Below are 24,377 nucleotides of genomic sequence, written 5' to 3' on the forward strand. Positions count from 1 at the left end.
AGCCAAGAGAACAGTTAAGAAATGCATAACACCATTTAGAAAAATTTTAACACGTAATGGAACTGCCTTCTACTTGGTTCATACGTTCGTAGCTCACAAAACTCTGTATGCTTTTTCCGCAGCGTATGATTATGAGTCAAAAATGTGTTTACCTCAGTGTAAGATTGAACCCCCAACAAACTTTGACTTCGGCTCGCACACATTCTAATTTCGATTTTTCACCGATTTGCATTTCGAATGTTTACCTTCAATTTGCAAGGAAAGTAATATTAATACTTCTTTAGATACGTTTAGAGCCATTAGAACGGCTGATTTTGTATAATGTTCCCAATCGTTTTCCACTTTTCTCTTTCTTTTCCTCCAATGCAAAGACCAGAAGTGTTATGGCGCAATCGTTCTTGTTTGAAGCGAAACTGGCATTGCGAAAGAACTGCAACACATCTGTTCGCACTGCCGATTATTTCCAAACTCTACCAATTGTTGTTAAGAGCTTTCTTTTTACGTGATTTCGTTTGTAGCTTTTTCACAAATGGGCGGTCCCGACGAACACAAAAATAGAAAAATATAGAATTTCGATGTCGAATATTTAATTTCGGATTTGCATTCTTCATTGGAAGAAGTTGTCAAAATGCTGTACAGCATTCATTTCTCGCATTCAGAAGAGCCAAATTGTGGAATTCTCTGCGATAATAAACACTGTTCGGAACATTTTTCACGATGATTATCAAATTATTTTACTAAATTTCTGTTTGAGCTGTTAGTAGAATATTCTCACTAATAGTACTGTTGTTGTACCGATGAATTCCACTATGCCACGTCATTACACTTTCACAAAGTCATTATTTTCACAGTCACTATTTTTCCGAAAGTGTATCAAACGTTATAATACAGATACGTATTTCGGAATGTTATTTACATCCTTCTTCAGTGTATCGGTTTTATAAGTTTATTGAAACTTATAAAACCGATACACTGAACTTATAAAACCGATACACTGAAGAAGGATATAAATAACATTCTGAAATACGTATCTGTATTATAACGTTTGATACACTTTCGGAAAAATAGTGACTGTGAAAATAATGACTTTGTGAGAATGTAATGACGTGGCGTATGACCATTTTAGCGAGATATTATGTACGATATCATGTCGAGCAACACGGATAATGGCATTGATCGCACTCATTTATGAACTTCACTTTGAGAGTGACAATAAACAATCATTATAATTTTGATTTTCTCATAGAGTATTGGCGTTCGGAGACCGATAAATGCGAGACTTCAATTATTGATTGAATTGTAGGAGAGAAAAGCATTATTATTGATCTTACTCCTAATGGGAACATTCAATATGACAACTTGATTGTCAAACGATATCATTTCGATCATATGTGAACACTTCGACATGATATGCATATCATCTCGGTATATCAGGTGATATCAGCGCTAATGTGAACATGGTATAAAGGTTTCTATTTTGCGGGTTTGCTTGTAGAAGGTACGTAAATCTTTATATCGCATTAATTTCTGCAAGAGGAAATCCATATAGGAATGTGTTTGTTGCTAATCAAATGTGTCAGTAGATGTAAGCTGAAACTGAAATAATTTTTATTAGGCAGTTTTTAGGAAAACGGAAGAGTTTTACGATTTTCGCTTTTCTGAAATTGCAATTTTAAGCAGAATGAACTGATTGGTTTGTTTTTCGACCATATGGAAGATTTTTTGATTAAAATCAGGAAAAGAAGCGTCGGAATTTGATTTTACGCACACATTGTTATATTACTCATACGCTTGCAAAGAGTCTTGCTTTTTTGTTTTATATCTGTTATGATTTAAAAAAAAATTCCCGTTACTATTAGATATCGTTGAAAACATGAATCAAATAAAAATTTTCCCACCAATTTGACAGCTCTCTCTGAAAGTATCATCTTTAAACGAGCAGTGCTTCTGCACTTGATTTCAATTTCAATGCACCAGCGCAATTGGTTGGTAAACGACTGGACAATGTGCAATTCAGGCCCCAATGTGGTTCTTAGCCTCTTGTCCAGTAACTCCTATCCCTACCTCCCCGCGGTGCCGGCTGGGGTACGAGTAACCATAGGAAAGATCGGGTAACCAACCCCGGTGGGACCTTGGTCGTATGCTGACAGAGAAGGGGGGCTTGCCTTCTCTTTACAGAGCTAGCCTACCCGAGCTTCTGTTCCCCATGTTGGGGCGGCTCAAAACAGCGTCTGCTCTTCATGTTAGGAGCGACTGATTACCGTCCTTGTGTCAGTGTGGGACTCTAAACAGTGCTGACCCGATAGCCCTCCGGCGAGACAGGAGGTTGGTGCAGGCCTAACAAGTCGCCCGGAAAAAGGAAGTTAGGAACAATCAAGCTAGAAATACGACTCGGAATAATCGGCAAAGACCTGCGCGACGAACTAAGGACTACGATTGGAAGCTTGGTACATGGAACTGCAAATCGCTTGGTACGGATACGACCGAATGCTGCATGATGAGCTTCAAATCCGCGGCTTCGATGTCGTAGCACTGCAGGAACTTTGTTGGACGGGACAGAAGGTGTGGAAAAGTGGACATCGAACGGCTACCTTCTACGAGAGCTGTGGCACCAACAGCGTTCCAGGAACGGGATTTGTAGTGTTGCGCAAGATGCGCCAGCGCGTGATTTTATGGCAGCCAATCAGTGATAGGATATGCGTATTGAAGATCAAGGGCCGTTTCTTCAATTACAGCATCATCAACGTGCACTGCCCACATGAGACGAGACCCGATGACGAGATAGAAGCATTTTACGCGCAGCTGGAACGAACCTACGACAGCTGTCTACGGCGGAATGTAAAACTCGTCATCGGCAACATGAATGCTCAGGTAGGCCGGGAGGCAATGTACAGACCCGTGGTCGGGCTGAAGAGCCTGCACGCGGTAACAAACGATAACGGTCAACGATGCCTCCCGAGGAATAGTAGTTCGAAGCACCTTCTTCCCCCGCAAAGATATCCATAAAGCCACCTGGAGATCATCTGATCAACATACGGAAAATCAAATCGACCACGTTCTCATCGACGGGTAATTCTTCTCCGACGTCACCAATGTCCGCACTTACCGCAGTGCCTACATTGATTCTGACCACTACTTTGTCGCGGTTTGTATACGTAGCGTTCGTACTGCAGAGGAATACCCGCAACAACTGGAGCTAGTGCTACCAACGGAAGAGCAGTTTGGCGCGGCGACTCTTGAAGACGGCTGGAGGAATATACGGTTCGCCGTTAGTAGCACTTCTTCATCCGTACTAGGTTATCGAATCGGGAACACTTACCAGGCGAGCTACTCAAACATGGATGAGAGGCACTGGCTAGAACGCTGCACTGGATGATTTCTAAGATTTGGGAGGGGGAGATTGTACCGCAGGAATGGAGTGGTATGTCCCGTCTATAAAAAGGGCGATAAGCGAGATTGTTGCAATCACCGTGCAATCACATTGCTGAGCGCCGCTTACAAGGTACTCTCCCAAATTCTTTGCCGTCGTCTATCATCAATAGCTAAGGAATTCGTAGGGCCGTACCAAGCGGGATTTACTGGAGCCCGCGCCACTACGGATCACATATTCGCGATAAGACAATTACTCCAGAAGTGTCGTGAATAAAACGTACCCACGCATCACCTATTCATTGACTTCAAAGCGACATACGACACAATCGATCGAGAACAGCTATGGCAGATCATGCACGAATACGGTTTCCCGGATAAACTGACGCGATTGGTCAAAGCAACGATGGATAGAGTGATGTGCTACGTCCGAGTATCTGGGACACTCTCGAGTCCCTTCTCGGAGAGGGCTACGTCAAGGAGATGGACTTTCTTGTATCTTGTTCAATATTGCCCTGGAAGGTGTGATTCGAAGAGCGAGGATCGACACGAGTGGCACGATCTTCCGAAAGTCCGTACAACTTTTTGGCTTCGCTGACGATATTGATATTGTGACACGTAACCTTGAGAAGATGACGGAAACCTACATCGGACTGAAAGCTGAAGCTAGGCGTATCGGACTGGCCATGAATGCGTCAAAAACAAAATACATGAGAGGAAGAGGCTCTAGCGAAGAAACACTGCGCCTCCCACCACGAATATTGATAGACAGTGACGATATCGAGGTGGTTGACGAGTTCGTGTATTTGGGCTCACTGGTGACCGCCGATAATGACACCAGCAGAGAAATTCAGAGACGTATTTTGGCAGGGAATCGTGCGTACTTTGGACTCAGAAAAACCCTTCGATCGAGAAAAGTACGCCACCGCACGAAATTGACCATCTACAAAACGCTCATTAGACCGGTTGTTCTCTATGGCCACGAGACCTGGATTATGTTGGCAGAGGACCAACGCACCCTCAATGTTTTCGAAAGAAAGGTACTGAGGACCATCTATGGCGGAGTGCAGATGGAAGACGGAACGTGGAGACGGCGTATGAATCACGAATTGTAACAGCTGCTAGGAGAACCACCGTACGGACAGCTAAAATCGGACGTCTACGATGGGCTGGGCATGTCATAAGGATGTCGCACGACAGCCCAGTGAAAATGGTTCTTGAATCTAATCCGACTGGTACAAGAAGAAGAGGAGAGCATCGAGCAAGGTAGATCGATCAAGTGGAGGATGATATCAGAAGCATCCGTGCCTTGAGTGGCGGACGACGAGCAGTCATGGACCGAGTAATGTGGAGACGTATGCTTGATACAGCAAAGGACTCCGCAGGACTATAGCTGTTAGATAATGATAATAATAACCAGTGCAATATTAAAAGTTAAAACAATTGCTGGGTGTAATAAACGGCCAGTCCAATTATATCAGTGCAGTATCAACAAGCAAAATTAACATTATCAATCTGTGAGCCATTCCGAAAGCAAACGATTTTATTTAGTCTCAAGCAGAAATTATCAAATAAATTTATTGAAATCTGTTCCAGTGAGAGTTACGTGATTTATAGATAAAATGTTAATAAAAATGAGTGTTCATATCACATTCACTTACTAGATAGGTAATCGTTATTTTCAATATTGGCATTACACATAATATTACAGGAACATTAAGTCATGTTCTTTCTTATAATAATTTGTAGATATTTGCATGAAAGCAAACCACATATAAAAATAATAAAGATTTTCTCGCGTTTTCGTATAATAAATAGGTTCTTACCACGCAAAAAATGAATGTTTATGATTTGTTGCAATAAGCTCAGGTTGAAAATGTTAGTGTGTAGAACTTTACCAGACATACTGTTCGTTGAAAATTACAAACTCAATAATTATTTGAAATTTATAGTCTAGTTAATTTAAAAGTGCACATTGCAGTTATAATCAGAACAGGATTGGTTGGGCTGCTGATTTTCAAACCTTAGCAGTCTTGTGTACAATTTTAATTATGATGTTAAAATACTTATCCATAACGCAAATAAGACTCACGTCAAAAATTTTCATCACTACAAACTTATCTTTGTTGGCTGAATCTCAGCAAAATAATTGCCGAGATTTGCATCGCCGAGTACTCGGTAATTATCTCGGCAAAAGATAAAATTGCTAATCTCAAATTTGACAATCGTCAGTTATTTTATTACCGAAATCGTCAGCAAAAAGTGCGCCTCTATAGGATAATTGCTACTTGGTGAATGCTTTTTAAAACTATCGTTAAATTACTTACACACATTGAAATCTCTACTTGGGTGTCTGTTCTCTGTGTTTTAAGTGTGTACGTCAAAGCAGCTTAAATTAATCTGAAATATTGCCAGTTCCTATTATATTATCGTCTTACCCACATTCTACCTTGTATTCGAATATAAAATGGATTTCGGATATGATATGATTTAAGTACATCAACATCTATATAGTAATAATCCCGATTTATAGATATATTGTTCATCCCTATTTATTAGCTTACTTCGTGAATATATCTTAGAACAAATTAACCAGTACAAAATAAAGCTTGTTTTCACACATGCTATCCTATATTTTCATGTATCGATGCAAAATAGTCTAAACTAAATAGACACAAAAACTCTAGAATAGATACTTGGAAATTGGGTTCTATGATCAATTCCCAAAATGCTTATTAAAAAATAGAGTCAGTTAAATTATTAAAAGGGAATTCACACAACTCACCAACACAATACAATCCATATTCTAAGTGTTTTTACTTTCTTCACTATTTTAACCTGACATTGCTTGAACAGTCAAATTTAAGCGCACCCAAAGATATACTAAGACATAAATAGTTTTGGAATATTTTTAATCGTTTTCACGTTAATGTTCTTCAGTAATAATTATAATAAAGCATTTAAAAAAATAATTCTCCAATAGTAATAAAAATTTCTGAATTTTTCATACCTCAAAGCGACTTTGAACTATGAAAAAAATATCAATATGAGCAATTCGAAACATCCAAAACAACCAGCTCACAGGGAATACGAACTCTAATCTACTCACATAACTTGAAGCGGTTCCTTTGCATTACACGAAGGAGCACACGGTAAGATAATCATGAAAATTAGGAAAAAGTAAACGACACAAATAAACTGCCGATGGGTCACGTTCATCACTAACAGCTATCGGTGGTTTATTGACACAGAAATGTTGTGGAATTACAAAGAATACAATGGATGATATGGTAATTAGGTTTTACACGAACATGACATAACCTCTCATATTTCGCCGATTAAAAAATATTTCATAACTAACAGTGAGATGTTGATGTGATCCTTCGAATTTGAATACGTGTTATTGGAATTCCACCAACCATCGTTTTCTGACAAAAGATGTTGAGGTTAGCTATGACGATAAAAAAAACCTAATAGTCTACCGAAGACAGCGTTACAAACTATACGGAGCGATGTTGTTCTAGCATGCTATTTGACAACCGTCGCTTTAGAATGAGTTTGAGTCTTTCATACAACAATGATTTGAAATAAGAAGATCAAATAAACGAAATGTGTTACCTGAAGACGTCGAGTTATAGAACAACGTGATATACAAGTACTAAAGCTGTTTACAATATTTATCCAATGACAATAACAATAGTGCGTAGGAGCGGCAAGAAGATCTCCGACTTCCGACTGTCAAATAACCTCATAATTGAACATGTTCAAAACACAGGATTTAGATTGTTTGAAGAGTACATTTTAGCAACAGTCCAGGCTAGTAGTGTGAACAAACATGTAGAAGAACGAATCAAAGTGGTTAGATATTGGTTTTGAATTTATTGTCGAAGGGCATAAACTGGGCTGTATTTCATGTAAATCAATATTGTTCTCCATTGTCATGGGTTAGACTTGATTAGCTCTGATAACGTTCTAGTGTACTTATAAAAAAACAAAATCGTAAGGAAATAATAACGTCAAATTAGTTACACTATTTTGATTGTTTTATTTATGGTTTGATATTTCCATGTATGTACCCAACTTTACAGAACAGTACACTGTGCTCATTGAACATGTGGAATAGGCTTCTACTTCCAAACACTCTTTTTGTGTGTACATTTATCCAGTCCAATATTTGCTATATAATACAGCTAATCACCGCAAAAAGACCTTACCAACATATTATATATGCATTCATGGATGCAGTTCCATATATTTTCTTATTAGTTTCTAATTTTGCAAATGTATCATAAATGTAAAATAATTGTTATTATTATACGTATAACAACCTACAAATTATCAAGGTACATTTTGTTTTATAAAACATGTTTGCTCTTTGCTCGTAAATTAATTTTCTAGGCTAAGTAAGATCTACTTGGAAAACCAAGTTAATTTTTTTCACAAAATTCACAAAGTCTTAATGGTTTACTAATTTATATCTCTAATTAATTATGATTTTATGATTTTATGCATATATTGTTACAAAAAAAATCAAAACCAGTCTGATAATAGTTCAATGTTATCTATATACATTTTAATCAGCAGTCTTCTTCTTGGAAATTTTTTTTCATGCTGTAAATTGTTTGCCTTGCTTCTAAATAAATGCAATCGGTCAGTATAGCTATTTTGGCTAATGGTTAGGTAAGTCTCATATTCATTAGATTTTTTTCTACAATGCATTAAACATTATTAGAGTCTCAGTGGGTAGAAAAAGGCCGTACGTTCATGGTGTATAATGCCATTAACAGTTTCAGAGTCAAAAACTTTCGCTTATTGCATTTTTTTCATAACCAAGAATCAATTTCATGAATTCTTCTGTATTATTTCCTTGTTTTAAATATTCTAATATGATTCAATCTATATTTTGTTCATACAATCATGCTGAAGTGTTGAAAAAATCGCTTTTTCACAAGCTTAAAGTTTTTGTGTATAAATCCAACTAAACATGATGTCTTATTTCTCGATAAACATTAAAAAAGGTCCCAAGTGCAAATAACAGATTTTCTTTGTTTACTTACTCTTTTTTGTTGTTACGGCATATTCTTTTATTTTCCAACAATTTCTTAACTACAGATCGAAAGTCGATGGGTTGAGTAGTTATTCTGTGTAAAGAGTTAAAGAGATGGATTACCGGTAGGACCGTAACATTCGAAAGAGTAACTAAACACAGAAAAACTTTCATTTGCAGTTAGGACTCGTGTTTGTCTTCATTTCACTGCTGCTGCTGTTTTGTTTAGATATTGAAGGACGAATTTACGTTCACTTGAATCATTTTCATTTGAAGCCAAACCCAACTATATTTCAGCTGTTTTTCAAAGAACTGCGAATCTAACACTGACAGTAAGTGGAGAAAAACCTTATTTAGAAATTATCGGATATTCTCAGATCAATTTCTGATTAGTCGATGAATTGTTAGTTTATCTTCAAAAGGGATGCAAATTTTACCACTTTCTATCTATATCCACTGAATAAATCAACATAAAAAGAGTTTCGCCCTTTTCGATTTGTTTACTTTTATGCTTCCCGTGTGAATTATAAAGATACGCCCTTGCCCATTTTTCATGAAATTGGCTGGTTTTCGCGACTAAGACAAATCTGCGAGTAATTTAATCGTCTCATTTACTATTTCCAGTGGTAAAAGGCTCGGAAACCACCTGAAATGAAGAAAAAAAATCTAGGGGAGGGGAAGAGCTCGAAGGGGACACTCGTCTGGGCGCAACGTTTTTAGGGGCGGCAAACTAATCCTCGCCTAAGTGACCTTTCCAGAGATAGAGTTCAGCTTCACAAAACCAACGATTGGGGCGGAAAATCTTTTATTTTGCCCTGGGCGCCAAATATTTTCGGTACGCCAGTGAGCTGAACTTAACCAAAATGCGAATCCACCTGCCTTCGAATACATAATAAGGACAGCACCAGCAGTTGGGCTTGTCTTGCTGGCAGCAATTTCTCTATAAAGTAACACGAAAAACTGACTTGGCGAGCAAAAAAAAAAAGGCCGGGAAACTTCAAAAGTCTGTAAATATAGACGAAAGTCTGTGAGAATTTCAAAAATCTGCAAAACTCTGCGAGAATTTCAAAAGTCTGTAAAAGTCTGCACAACAAAAAATGTCTGCAGCACTATACACCAAATCTGCAGATTTACAGACAAATCTGCAGACCTGGCATCTCTGACGCTTTCCAGCTTTTGGTTGTTGTCAGCATGAAAATTTCTAAGCGTTCTAAATTTCATGCTGGTGAGAAAATTCAAGATGGTGACGGAATAATATTGTACTTCTCGTACGTATTTCATGCTTTTCTCAGTTAAAAACATTCGTTCGCGTAAGAGCACATTCAGCAGCTGCAAGATTCATATGGGTGGTCTATAATGTAAATGAAACTGAAACAAACGTATCCCCAGCAATCCGTTTTAGTTTTATTTATTCGACCAGTTCTACTGTCAAATTTAAAACTAGTATACATTGCCGTTCTATTTTTTCTATATTTGAAACACAGATAAAACGCTGCTGGGGCTGCCAGTTTATTTTGTTATAATTTCTAGATTTAAATTTTAAAACTGACATAAATTATGCATCTAGAACTAGAACACTCCTGAATATGCCCTAAAGTGCCGTTCTAGTTTTATTTATTCGACCAGTACTTCTGTCAAGTTTAAAACTGGTCTACGATGCCGTTCTATTTTTTGTATATTCCAAACACGAGTAAAACACTGCTGGGGCTCCCAGTTATACAATCAAGATTTAAATTTTGTTATAAAATCAAGATTTAAATTTTGTAACTGACATAAACTATTTTGTAACTGACATAACTATGCATCTAGAACACTACTGAATATGCTCCTAAGGGATACATTTCATTGCTTTTCATAAATTTTACAAACTTTGGCAGCAAGAAATTACCAGCAATACTGAAAACATTGCCATCTGCTGGCACGTCAGCATGCTGGTAACCAGCAATAGTGTAAACGCCACATTAGCAATCAACAAAAACCAACAATGTGTTTGATTTAGAGGTGTGCAAAACAGCTCATTTTGGTGAACAGCTCCGAACCGATCAGCTCACCAAAGTGAATCGATTCGATGTATCAGCTCATCAGCTCTTTTAGTTTAAACTTAAGGTTCATTTTGTGCGCCGTTTTTCTTATGCACCGGTTTTCTTTCATATGCATGATCGAAATTGAATCATTGATTTGCAATGATGCAATGAATGCAATGCGAATTAACTTATCTTTAATTGATGTCGACTAAATTGAATCTCTTAAAGAGCCGAAGATCCGATCAGCTCGTAGCGTGTTCCCTTCGTCATAGTGCAGTGAACTGGGTAGCAAATGAGTGAGCTGGTGAGCTGCGGTTCTTTTGAAAAGAGCTGTGAGCAGTCAGCTCACTTCAATGATTCGATTCACTGGAACAGCTCAGGAGCGAATTGCCCATCTCTAGTTTGATTGCATGGACTCTAGAAGGGCCTCGAAGTATCAATTGCTGCTCAGTGAAAATTTTTCAAAAGTTCAGTCAATTTTCTCATACACTTTAAAACTGGACTTGTTCTTCTCCTATCAGAGGTAGATTTTAGACAAAATTTAAATGGTTCACACTTGGAACATGATTGTTGAAAGATGTTAGCTGATCTTAAGTAGAATTATAGCGCATTCAAAAATAAATTGCTGAAATGTAATACATTTCATACATAGAAACCAATTGTCAGTATACATTCGATTAATTCGGCTACATAATAATCAAATTAGTTTCTAAGTATGAGCGATAGAAAACAAAAATGTGTTTTTAGCATGACATCTCTCTCGATGTGTACATATCGACGTAAACATTTCAATATGGCCTTAAAGCCATTGACAGAATCTATTTGTTTACTTTCTCTATCGACTATATCTGCGTTATTACACAAATATTCGTTACATATCTGGTATTGTTAAAACAATGGAAATATTGTCTTTCATTCTACACGAATATTTTGTAAGTAAACGTGAAAATTAAAGAGTTATCAACAGAAGAGAAAGTAAACAAAGAGAAACTCTCATTGGTTGATGTGGCTTTATGAAATGTTCACCTTGTTATGTGTACGCGCCTTAATCTTGCCAACGAAAATCAATAGCTGTGTGTTTATTATTTCCGCTGAGTGTTCTTGGACTTTCTTGACTTGCGTGTATGGTCTAACAATTTTTAAATATAAATAAACTCAATACATATAAATATGTACCAATAGTCATATCATTAGGAGTATCACCATAGTATTTTACCGATTACTCGACTTTCAATCAATCGTAAAAAAAACGAGTGCAATCTCTTTGCTTCGGCTCTAAGAAACAAAACCGTATGTATGGAAAATTCATCATTACTGCTCCCCTCACCCGTTCATTCAATGACTATGAAAATTTTAGTAATGGAACTTTTAATAATCGTGTAAGGGCCGCTTTTTACAATTTCTAGTGATAAGAATATTGGAAACTATCTAAAATAACGAAAATAAATAGTTTCACCCTTTCTTTCAAGCAGTTGAAGTATCGCCCTTTTTTTTTGAAATCGAACTGAGAGGTCGTAGCTTACGTGAACAAATGTAATGACAGTTTCGCCCTATAGGGATGGTTTGAGATTTTTAGGTAAAATTGTAGGATTTTGAAGCATTTAGTCGTAGGAAAGAGAAACTCGATTTGTTAACTTTTGTAGGATTCGCCCTTTGAAGAACAACTGATATGAAATGACTACTGGAGCTAAGATTAATTACCCCGTTACCCTATTTACTTATAGTTTTTTTTCCGAAATTTATAGAGCATGCAATACAATGAATGTTTTGATTTCAATTAAAAAATGATTCGAAATATTATATGGCAGCAGTTTTTAATAATTCCCAATTTCGGCTATAATAATTATCTTGATACGTATTGTATTTATTGAGTTCATGCAGATCGGGTTTTTATGCTTCTTCTCAAATTTGTAATCTTTTGATTTGTAATTTAACGATTAAAAAAAATTGCTATTAGCTGTTAGTCATTCAAAATTAAGGACATCCATTACGACTCACCCTTAGAAATACAGTTTACAAAAACATTTCACGAATAAATTCGGACTATGATAATTTAATTTGAACTTCAAATTTTGAAGTGAAATAACAATGAAACAAGTATAAAGCTACTCCGGATTGTTCTGAAATTCACAGTTCTAGAAACAAAGTAAATGAACGTAGAATACTCCATCATATCGTCAAACGTAGATTAAAAACTTAGTTGTAGTTGATAGGTTGACAAATCGACGGATTCGGTGGCTGATATATAGTCTTTTGTATCACTTCTCTGCTTGTGCCTGAACCAGAAGAGCTTTCACAACCGCCTGCGTTGGGACTAAATTGACCCTGTTGTTGAAGTTGCTGCTGCTGTTTTTGTCGATACTTAGTTGAGTATTTATAAAAATCAGACATCTCGAACGGTTTGGTAACTTCCTTATACGGTTGTATTTTGCCCTGCTGGACGACGGTTACATTTTTTGGTGATTCAGTTTGAATATCCGGTGTTGGGTGAATTGTGGCTCCCGCCGAGGTGGTCGTTAATATAGAAGGAGTTGGTGATATGGAAGATTGATGCCGCAGAGTTGGAGATGTAAGAGTGTTGGAAGATGACGCCGAAAGCGTCGGGGAAATAAGAAGGTCGGGATGACGCGATGAAAGATTGCTTTGAGATGGAAGTTCTTGACACTGATAATAGTGCGGAGGAAGTTTATGATTCTCAAAATCGTAATATTGAGACGACCGTGGCAACAAATCCAATTGCTGTTGGTTAGGTGCGATGGGGGACTGCGTACAATGGTTTCGATGTTTTGGTGGTTGCGGTGGAGAACTTAGCAACTTTTTCTGTAAAAGTTGTTGTTGACTTTGTTGTTGTTCTCGAAGATATGCTTGCTGTTTCTGTTCTTCTAGTTGTTTGATTCTTAGACGCTGCTGTCGTTGATGCTCTAGAATTTGCTGCTGTTTTTGTTGATAATAACGCATTTGTTGTGGTGATAGCAGCAAAGGTGATGAAGCTGTCATTACATAATTGCCTTCAACGTTGATATGCAATGGAGTTTGAACTGATGATTTCATCTGTGGTGGAGGAGGTGGCTGAGGATATGCAGGAAGCAGTGGTACATTTGACATCGACGAGGACGGAGGCGAGATGGATGTTTTATTTTTCACCACCGGACTGTCCAGTGAAGTTTCCCGCCAAACTTTTTCTCGCCTTTTATGCTCGCTAGAACCTGAAGTAACGGATATTGTATCTTGATGAAGCGAGTCGTCTATTTGTTGCTGATGTTGCTTATTGAGGAAGTCGAAATTTCCCATTGAATTGCTCTTCGTGGGCACTGTATGAGGGTATTGACTAAGCTTTGAACGAGATAGTTTCATACTACCACCAGCTTGCTTACGGTCTAAACTTGCGAAGCGGTTATCTACAGAACACCAAACTTTTTCTCCTGTTTCCAACATCATCCAATAGCCTCCAAGACCTGTGTTTGTTTCTTGTTGATTTTCAAAGCTACTGCCTGGACTGTAAGTTGAATTTCTCAATAATATTGGAGCTGGTGGTGGCAGAGGTGGAGGTGGTGGCTGTAGTCTTGACACTGTTTTTGTGTCATAAATGAATGCCTGCTCAACATTAGCGGAAGATGCACTTGTAGGAGAAGATATTACGTATCCAGTACTTCCACCATGTCCTGGAGGAGGACTGTAACTATGCATTTGATGATGAACTAGTTTGTTCAATCGACTAGGCCCACTCTGTGGAGATAGGGATGGATGTTGCAGTTGCTGTTGGAAATGTTGATGCGCATGAGTATGGTGATGATGTCCAGTACTATTACTAATGGGGGACATTTTGGAAGCATCAGATGCTGTTGAAGAAAAATCATAGTTCATGATACCGCTGATGCTATCGTGACGAACTCGATTTCGTAGCATACTTAATTGGGAGACCATCGCAGCTGATGCAGCTGGAGTCATGCTTTGAGAACCCGAAGGCATGACACAAAGCATCCCTGAATGAATGGAGTACGGTGAGATCTGTTGAGAGTGATAATGTCCCGATTGATGTCCTGGAATCTGTACCATCAACTGTTGTTGCTTAGAGGCAGAACTAACTGAACTATTTATGCTGAAGGAATGATTGGAAGATGTGTTGGATTTGACAGAATTTCTGCGTTCGGACGTACTCATCATCATCATGCTACTGCTGTTACTATTTGACCGAAAACGACTTGTATTATTGCATTTATGGAGATCGATATCGTCCCGTGTGGCAGGAGGCTTCTTTTGTTCAGCAGCTTGCTGGCGTTTTTTCAAAACGCTTAAATTTTGATTGATTGCTAATAGCTTTTGTTGTGCATTTTCAAAAGTTTGTTTGTGTGTCCTTCTAACTGATTTAGGCTGAGATGTATCGTTGGCCAGTCGAAGTGATGCTTCAGATATTTGTTGTTGAATCTGCTTCTCCAAAAGTAATTTATTAATATCATCCTCTTTATTATTCAATAAATTTTCCGGTAGCTTGAAACTAGTCCCTATTTTGCGTCTTAGGGTGGGTGCTGCTCCGTTCTGATCCTGACTTCCAACGCCAGCGCTGAAATCACTTGGATACATTCCGATGAGCTGAGCCTCTTCTCGCTTAACTTGTTGAAGCTGTGCATATTTCTCGTTGAGCCTTTTTTCCAACTCTGCTTTACGAATTTTAAGCTGCTCATATTTGTTAGAGTTTTTTGCAGCTGCATCATATTTATCTACACTTTTCAAATTGGAGGAACAAGCCTTCTGTTGATCAACCACTTCAGTAACCGCAGAGCTAGATATTGTTTTCGAAGTGCTCGCCTGTTGATGGGTCTGATTGCCAAAGTACGACGACTTAACCTTAGCATCACCCATGTTGTTACGTGAGGATCCACTCTTTTGAAAATTTTCGATAGATTCACATTGCGCACCAAATATTGATGTTGTTTTCGCGAATTGTCTTTGCAATCATTCAAAATTAGAAAGCATGACGTTAGGTTTAAAAAACGACCTTCTATCAAAACTCACATGTTATAATTAATACACTTTGCGCTCACTTCCAATATCGAACACTATTTCATATACCAATATATACTCAAGCACAAGGCGCAGTAGTTCTGTTTTCGTAAGGTCCCACTAATTCACTTTTTTTAGATTGAGTTATTATAACACTACTCATGCTATTGAATCTTTCACATTGATAGCAGCAAGTTCGCTGATATATATAAACCATCCATTATATATTTTTCGTTGAGAAGTTTGATGCATTTATGGTAGTTGGACTTGATGAATATATCAACATTAATCGTTTGGTTCGATACTCTTTTTAAGATATAACCTCGTTATTGCTGCTTCTGTAATAGTTTGGACTCATTTTTTTTTTACTCCTTAGAAATGATTGATGAGTGATAATATAAACTTTCACGGTACGTACGGTAGAATAATTAAACCACATGTATAGCTGCATTCAAAAGATCGAGTAGCATCACGATCATTAGATTTCCGTGGTACATTTTTCTTTTACAGAATGTGAATTAATCGGTATGTTAAAATCACAATTCATTCATCATACTGGTGATAGACCAGCGAGGGTTGAACTTATTCAGATCCTCTTGATAATTACATTACACGCAAATATTTTGTTCAACTGTGATCACCAACACAAACGTTACACATAAACGATTCAGTAGATCGGTAGAACTGTTATCTCTTTTCTACCTGTGGGCATCTCAGTGGTAATTTCTATGAATGGGTGTCCCGAATTCCTTCATCCAACTCTCCCACGGAAAAATGTCTATATTGTTTCTGAATTATACCATTTTCTCATAGCGTAACTGAAACATATTTTAGCACAAATTGCACTGAATGATTCAAGGATCAAAATTAAAACACAACCGAGTTGAAGAAACATATTAAAATAAACGAAATGAAGAAAAAAGTCTGCTACGCGAAACAGCAAACTGGTCTGAACTGTTGCTACATTACTTTTGCAAGTTTCACCAGCACACACACACACACACTCAGAAACACTACCTCGATGCTATTTCCTTTGCGCTTCACTTAAGATGCGCAGGAGTGAGCGAAACGGATTGTTTGTGTTGAATTGTCATTAGAAACACTCAAAGCAGAGTCGAACTTAGTTGAAGTACTCAATATTGAATGACAGGTAAAGGAACCTTTCAACCAATAAGAGAGGAAAATTATTATTATATTCACGGCTCACACGATTTAACCAGCTCCAGTACAAACATTACTGTAGAGTGTGTTGCAACCGTTGCAACGAACTATCATAACTAAGCTTGACATACACGGTAATGTATACAGTTTCATGTAACCTTAAACCAATAGAATATCGATAACAGGTAAAGGAACCTTTCTATTAATACAAGAAAATTGTGGTTATATTTACTGTTCACACGATTTAACCAGCTTCAGTATAAACATTACTGTTGAATGTGTTGCAACGAGCTACCTTAACTAACCTTTTTAAACTGACGTCGTTTGTCATGTATACAATTTCATGTAACCTTTAGCCAATAGAATATCGATTACGACGTTTGTGTAAGATTTTTATTGATTTTAGATAAGGGATCCAAAATTTCTACTGATGGCTCTTAAAGGTTTAAAAGTTCTTGAATTCGTTGGCTTGGCGCCAGGACCGTACTGTGGAATGTTGTTAGCTGACTTTGGTGCCACAGTGACTAGGATTGATAAGGTAATCTTGAAGTCTGTAAATGTGTAAATTTCGAGTCGATAGAAAATGATATAAATCTTACCGTAGACTCCTACCAACGTACTTGATGTACTTCATCATGGTAAAAGGTCCATGGCCATTGATTTGAAAAAACCTCAAGCTATCGAAATTGTCCGTTCACTATGCCGAAAAAGTGATGTGTTAATTGAACCATTTCGTCCAGGAGTGATGGAAAAGCTTGGACTTGGACCAACTGAAATTATGCTAGAAAATCCCAGATTAATCTATGCTCGTTTGACTGGTTTTGGACAAAATGGTCAACTGGCACTTCGTGCTGGCCATGATATCAATTACTTAGCAATTTCAGGTGTTCTTTCGTTGCTGGGAAGAAAAACGGAGCGACCAACAGCACCTATCAATTTGATTGCAGACTTTGCTGGAGGAGGGCTACTTTGTGCATTTGGAATTTTAGCTGCTCTTTTGGAGAGGCATCATTCTGGAAAAGGACAAATTGTAGATCATTCAATGGTTGAAGGAGCAGCATATATAGCCAGTTGGTTATTCCGTTCGCAGAAACTTCCCATTTGGGGTAAACCACGAGGTGAAAATTTATTGGACACAGGAGCTCATTTCTACGATACTTATGAAACCAAAGATGGAAAATATATGTCAGTTGGAGCCATAGAGCCTCAATTCTATAAAGAACTATTAAATGGTTTAGATTTAAAAATGGATTTGTCACAATTTGAAGATTCAGAAAAGGCTAAACACCTACTCGAAAAAGTTTTCCGTACAAAAACCAGAAATGAATGGACCCAAATTTTTCAACATCGAGATGCTTGTGTCTTTCCAGTTCTTGATATGGACGAAGCCCAACAACATCCCCATAACCTCGAGCGACATGCTTTTTTGAGTGATAAAGCAACGAAGGATACCGAGTGGATACCATCACCCGCTCCTAAACTAAGTAGAACACCTGCTCAATCAGGAGCTACATGTGAAGAAAGGAATGAGATTCAAAACATTAGGGAAATTTTTGTGGAAAACGAGCTACAATTAAGTGATATTGAGGAACTATATCATAACAAAATATTATTAATGGCAACCAAACCAAAACTATAATAACCAGTGGGATTTTGTTGGTGAATTGTTAAATAAGTTTTCTTGTTTGGCTTGCCTAGTGCATTTACTAGTAATATTTTTCGCGGTTTATTGGATTACACTTGGAAGCATATGATTTAGGGCCAAATTTTGTGATAAATTTATTTTATTATTTATATTTTATTGGATGTTATCTGGATATATGGATGCGCATTGAAATAATTTCACTGAACCATTTTCTGTTATATACATTTTTTGTAGTGAAAGCCTTTTTAGTCCACGTATCTCTATAATTGCAATATTTTATTCCAAATAACGTGGATTTAGAGGTTTTTTGGTTACTATACAATAACACAATTTCTCTACATTTCCATTCAGTATTTAAAGTATATTTTAATCAAATCAAAGATTTTTCGTTTCTCATCATTCGATCCATTACCTACATTCTGTGTAGGGTTGTCACTTGCACGGATCAAGAAGAAAATTTAGTTTCTCCCACAGAAAAAAGTACGGGTGTGTAATGTCAGAGACATAACTGGATGTCGTGAATACGAATAAAACTGACACAATTGCTTTACACTTTCGAATTCGAATTGATAGTTGATCGTTTGTGTGAATTGCGAAACTTTCCCCCTTTTCACTACTAAAATTTTTAACGATTACGTGATTTCGTTTGTAGCTTTTTCACAAATGGGCGGTTCCAACGGCTATACATATAGGCAGTTATAGAATTTTGACATCGATTATCTCATTTCGGATTTGCATTTCATAGACAGAAACTATCAAGGTGCAGTACAGGAATCATTTCTGCCTTTTAGAAGGACCAAATTGTGGAATTCTCTACGATATTTAGCACAGTTCGGAACATTTTTCTCGAACGATTTTCGCACAGCGAAAAGTGCACGAAGCAAATCAAATTATTTTGGATTTTCACTAAACTAATGATTTCTACCTTCGATTTGCAAAAAAGTAATCTTAATAGTTCTTTAGATAATATTTAGAGCCATTAGAATGGCTGATTTTACATAATGCTGTCCACTTTAAGTTTCTTGTTTTCTTTCTCTTCAATGCAAATCGTCGGCAGCTGATGCAATCGTTCTTGCTTGAATTGAAACTACAAACCGCAACACATCCGCTCGCAGTGCCAAAATGATGCGAAACAGGTTTAATGCGTCTTCTCGCCTTGACGACCGGAAGACGATTGAGAACTACGACCTGATCGTTTGAGGTTTTTAACCACGCAGAAGTTGCGCTCCCTGATGCCGCTGTTTGAATGCGTCTTCTCGCCCCGACGTCTGCTTTCATCCAACGCACAAGAAGAAATGATCGATTTCCGACCACGATTCCCCTTTTATAACGTTCAGTTGAAGATATGTGCCTGACTACCTCAAAATCGCCGTCCTTGCGCGAAAAACCCAAGCGAAAGTAAAGAGTTTTCCGCGTTGTTTTCAAATTTTCAGAAAACTTAATTTTTGAGTTGTTTGTGGTTTTCTCACACTGTTCACAATATTATCCTAAATTCCTGATAATATTTTTGATGAAATAGTGAAAGAATTATGTTGCTGCCATTAATACAAGTCGAGATATTGACGATTAAGTTCTGCCCATTCTTCCATATGGCTAATTTTGAAAAGGCGCCCCATAGTAAAGTAAGTCGTATTCACGACAAAACAGATCCCATTCTCTGGAGTTTTACTATATCTGGAGAATACCCGAGAACATTTTGTTTGTTTGGACCTTGGTGTATTTTCTAACTACTAATTAAAAACTATCAACAGTATTTCTACGTTCTTTAATGAAAAAACAACAGTTCGTGTTCACACTTCATCCGACACAGTCGAAAATAGCTTACTGGGATTACCTCCACAACCAACAAACTTAAGAACGATTCTCGAGATCGGCATAATGAAATGCCGACTTAGATCGGCAACACGAAATATTACTGATTGTTCAGTAATTGACATGCTCATTGCCGAAATTCGTTATTGTAAAGTTTTGATATCTCAGTAAAGCGTATTTTATTGCTGAAGTTTGTCATCTAATGTCACCTATCGATTTTGTACAGCACCGGACGTCGCCATTTCTCATTGAGCTGAAAAATATATACGAATTTGGCGAATGAAAGAGATTTAAGTATTACGTGAAAGCTAATTTCAGTATTACGTGAAGCTAAGAATGTTCTTTTTGCCATTCTCATATAGAAAGGCTATGCAATCACTGTAAAAATCGACTTTTTAACCGAGGCCCGGAGGGCCGAATGTCATATACCATTCGACTCAGAAACCAACTCGACGAACTGAGCAAATGTATGTGTGTGTGTATGTAACAAAAATATGCACTCACTTTTCTCAGAGATGGCTAAACCGATTTTCTCAAACAAAGATGTAAATGAAAGGTCTCATAGTCCCATAGCCTGCTATTGAATTTCATTCCGATCCGACTTCCGGTTCCGGAGATATAGGATGATATGTACCAAAAAAGTGAAAAAATATGCACTCTTTTTTTCAGAGATGGCTGAACCGATTTTCACAAACTAAGATTCAAATAAAAGGTATTATGGTCCCATAGCTTGCTATCGAATTTCACTTGAATGTGACTTCCGGTTCCACAGTTATATCACAGACTAACAGACAGGACACTCAAATTAGATTCTTCAATCATTTTAACGGTCATTTCGAATATTCCTTTATTTGGGACAGTACTCACATGTGTCATGATGGCGCCACGTTACCCTATCAAAAACATCCTATCTGTCATCTAGACTGTGTTTATTTTTTTCATTTATCAACAGAGTTGCCATTCATACAGAATTACCTGTAATGTATTGATTTGTATACGTCCATGCGAATTTCATGCAGGATACAGATTTAATACATATTGCCAAAACTATATACATAAATGTGCCTACTTCTCATCCTCCAACGCAATACAAAATCGAACCCGTTTTGTTACAATATTTACTTGCTTCTGGTCTGCCGCCACTTAATTTCGGGTGAAAATTACCAACACAATAAAAAATAATCTAGATGAGAAACGTTGAGAAAAATAAATGGTTACCTTCTAACATCGCGAAAAAGTTAAATATATTATCAACGTAATCCAATAATTTATTGTGACGATTCATTTTCAAATATTTTGATGAAATCAGGCATCCCTGCAAGCAGCTGATCGGTGTTGACAAACGAGGGGAAACCAACTAGTAAAAAAACTTTTACGTAACACAAGGGGTGTACAGATAGTAAATAGTTCGCGCAGTACAATATAGGTGGAACTAGTGCATCACGAAAAATTATGTATATAAGAATTTACTCATACTGTCATGTCTGTTAGTCTGTGGTGAAGGGATGAGATGGAAATAGGAGCTCAGATGAAATAGGGAGCCGTTACCCTAGTTGTGAACAATAAACGGAATCAACAATTTGTTCGTGATCAAGAACCAATGAATAATCGATGTTTATCAGCAGGAGCGATACATGCGTCAGTTGAAAAAACAATTGGACTGGCAGTGGCTGAATGGAATTACAGAAAATAATGTGAAAGCTATGGGAACGTATTTACACACCTCAATTTTATTGTTGAATCTCGGCGAAATAAATGCCGTGATTTGCACAGCCGAGGGCTCGGTAAAACATATAATTTTTTTGCCGTCAATGTCAATGTCAATTTTTGCCGAGCTCGTCAGCAGCAATTTTGCTGTTAGTTCGGCAAAAGCGATCGGGATCGAATCATGCATTACCGAGTCATCAATAATCGAGTGTAGAAAGGATTTTGCTTCATTATAGCAACGAAAAACCCAATTCCGAAAAGAAATATCACAGATAAAAACATTTGTTTATAGTGCTCGCCCTACCTGGAAATAAACAAATACTCAAAAGTGTATATAAAACCTATTTCAATCCACCTAGTGGTGTAATGATGCCTTTCTCATATTACTCATTACATCATAAATATAAACGCGAAATTCGCAAAAACAACTGTTTATTGCATAGCAATAGGAAAATTTGTTCGGACCTAATCTCACAAACTCTACAAATCCTACCTGCAGTTCCGGAACCGAAAGTATGATAGTATCCACAACAAATTACGGAATTCCGTATGAAACTGTAAGACTTTTCTTTTGAACCTATAAGTTTGTGAAAATCGATTTGGCCATCTCCAAGAACAGTAAGTGAGATCCTTTTTACAGTTTTTGATCAAATCCAATTCTTCGATTAAACCAATTAAACGAAATCTAACAAACGAAACGAACCTGCGTTTCTGTTACTTCTGCATATGTAAGTCAAGCTAAACAGCATAAACAACTCATCGCCCTGCAATTGCGGAACCGGAAGCCGGATCCGGATGAAATTTCACAGTAGGTTTAAAGACAGTATGAACTTTAATTCAAATCAAGATTTGTGAAAATCGGTTCAAGCATCGCAGAGAAATCGAAGTGAATTTAGTTTTAGGAGTTTTTCTTCTCCACTTTCGGTGCTCTCGGAACAGGAAAAGAGGGGACCAGCAGTGCCGAACTAAGTTTTCATGCCCACAAACTAACAAGCTCTGCAAACTAGAAGAATTTATCAGACAGTTTTATGGGATTTGTACCTGTTTTTAACCATCGTTCGTGGAAAAATACTAATAAAATTGGTAATTTTCCACTTATCACGCTTTAGTTCCGGAACCGGAAGTCGGATCCAGATGAAATGTTCTACAAATTTTTAGGATATTATAAGACCTTTCATTTGAATCTTAGTTTGCAAAATCGGTTGAGTTGTTCCAAAGATAATGGAGTGTAAACTTTTTCTCAAATTTTTACATATTACCATATAACCACAGACTAACAGACATGACAGTATGAGTAAATTCTTATATAAATAATTTTTCGTGATGCACTAGTTCCACCTATATTGTACTGCGCGAACTATTTACTATCTGTACACCCCTTGTGTTACGTAAAAGTTTTTTTACTAGTTGGTTTCCCCTCGTTTGTCAACACCGATCAGCTGCTTGCAGGGATGCCTGATTTCATCAAAATATTTGAAAATGAATCGTCACAATAAATTATTGGATTACGTTGATAATATATTTAACTTTTTCGCGATGTTAGAAGGTAACCATTTATTTTTCTCAACGTTGCTCATCTAGATTATTTTTTATTGTGTTGGTAATTTTCACCCGAAATTAAGTGGCGGCAGACCAGAAGCAAGTAAATATTGTAACAAAACGGGTTCGATTTTGTATTGCGTTGGAGGATGAGAAGTAGGCACATTTATGTATATAGTTTTGGCAATATGTATTAAATCTGTATCCTGCATGAAATTCGCATGGACGTATACAAATCAATACATTACAGGTAATTCTGTATGAATGGCAACTCTGTTGATAAATGAAAAAAATAAACACAGTCTAGATGACAGATAGGATGTTTTTGATAGGGTAACGTGGCGCCATCATGACACATGTGAGTGCTGTCCCAAATAAAGGAATATTCGAAATGACCGTTAAAATGATTGAAGAATCTAATTTGAGTGTCCTGTCTGTTAGTCTGTGCCATTACTGTAAATTCTCTAAAGTTTCCAATATAAATCGAAAGCTTGTAGTTTTACCTTGAAAGTTTTGCGCAGAAAAAAAGCGTCAAATATAAAATCAGTTCGGTAAATCGTAAAAGAAAAAGTAAACAAAGAGAAACTGTCATTTTCAGTTAGGCCCTTTTGTCGTGGGACGGTCGATTTTAAAGATTTAAGCCAGTTTTCGTAATTAAAAACTGAACATAACAAACAACAGAATTCAAAACACAACCACTTTTAACTTTATCTGAAAATCGTTCAATCAAAACTTTTTTTTTTCAAGTTTGTTAAGAACTTGGCAGGAATGCACAAGTAAAATATTTGATACATTTATAAAAATGTTGATTGAAACAAACTAATTCACTGAGAAAAATTTGTTATTGTTTTGTAGTTTCAAGTAATAATATTTGCTAAATCAAACAAGATTTTTTTTGTCACTACTTCAATGAAAAAAAGTACGGGTGTGTAATGTCAGAGACATAACTGGATGTCGTGAATACGAAAACAACTGACATGTTCCTTAACACTTCCGAATATCAATTAGTTGATCAATTGTATGAATTATGCAAGCATTCCCCTTTTCCACATTTTTCGCAAAAACAGAAGCT

The 24,377-nt window shown here is 37.1% G+C and overlaps 2 protein-coding genes across 4 annotated transcripts; one reads left to right on the forward strand and one right to left on the reverse strand.

Annotated features, from left to right (window-relative positions):
* Positions 1-5,876: 5,876 nt before the first annotated feature.
* On the reverse strand, positions 5,877-16,400 carry LOC131430945 (alpha-protein kinase 1). The gene has a single exon (XM_058596255.1). It carries the CDS (start codon positions 15,298-15,300, stop codon positions 12,637-12,639), a length of 2,664 nt encoding a protein of 887 aa, XP_058452238.1. The 5' UTR covers positions 15,301-16,400; the 3' UTR covers positions 5,877-12,636.
* A 197-nt stretch (positions 16,401-16,597) lies between these two features.
* On the forward strand, positions 16,598-18,457 carry LOC131430946 (alpha-methylacyl-CoA racemase). 3 transcript variants are annotated; one of them, XM_058596257.1, is made up of 3 exons: positions 16,598-16,736; positions 17,009-17,140; positions 17,207-18,457. In XM_058596257.1, exons 2-3 carry the CDS (start codon positions 17,033-17,035, stop codon positions 18,239-18,241), a joined length of 1,143 nt encoding a protein of 380 aa, XP_058452240.1. In that variant the 5' UTR covers positions 16,598-16,736; positions 17,009-17,032; the 3' UTR covers positions 18,242-18,457. The 3 variants fall into 3 exon arrangements, with proteins under 3 accessions (XP_058452240.1, XP_058452239.1, XP_058452241.1); XM_058596256.1 differs by lacking the exon at positions 16,598-16,736 and adding an exon at positions 16,826-16,947; XM_058596258.1 differs by lacking the exon at positions 16,598-16,736 and having other exon boundaries at positions 17,009-17,151.
* Positions 18,458-24,377: the final 5,920 nt, after the last annotated feature.

The sequence above is a fragment of the Malaya genurostris genome, chromosome 2, assembly GCF_030247185.1.
Source record: "Malaya genurostris strain Urasoe2022 chromosome 2, Malgen_1.1, whole genome shotgun sequence".
In the NCBI taxonomy this organism is placed as follows: domain Eukaryota; kingdom Metazoa; phylum Arthropoda; class Insecta; order Diptera; family Culicidae; genus Malaya; species Malaya genurostris.

Excerpts from the sequence above, each read along its gene's own strand:
- LOC131430945 (XM_058596255.1), bottom strand. The coding sequence starts at position 15,300 with ATGGGTGATGCTAAGGTTAAGTCGTCGTACTTTGGCAATCAGACCCAT.
- LOC131430946 (XM_058596257.1), top strand. The coding sequence starts at position 17,033 with ATGGCTCTTAAAGGTTTAAAAGTTCTTGAATTCGTTGGCTTGGCGCCA. Across the intron at positions 17,141-17,206 it reads CAGTGACTAGGATTGATAAG|ACTCCTACCAACGTACTTGA; the intron begins GTAATCTTGAAG and ends ATCTTACCGTAG.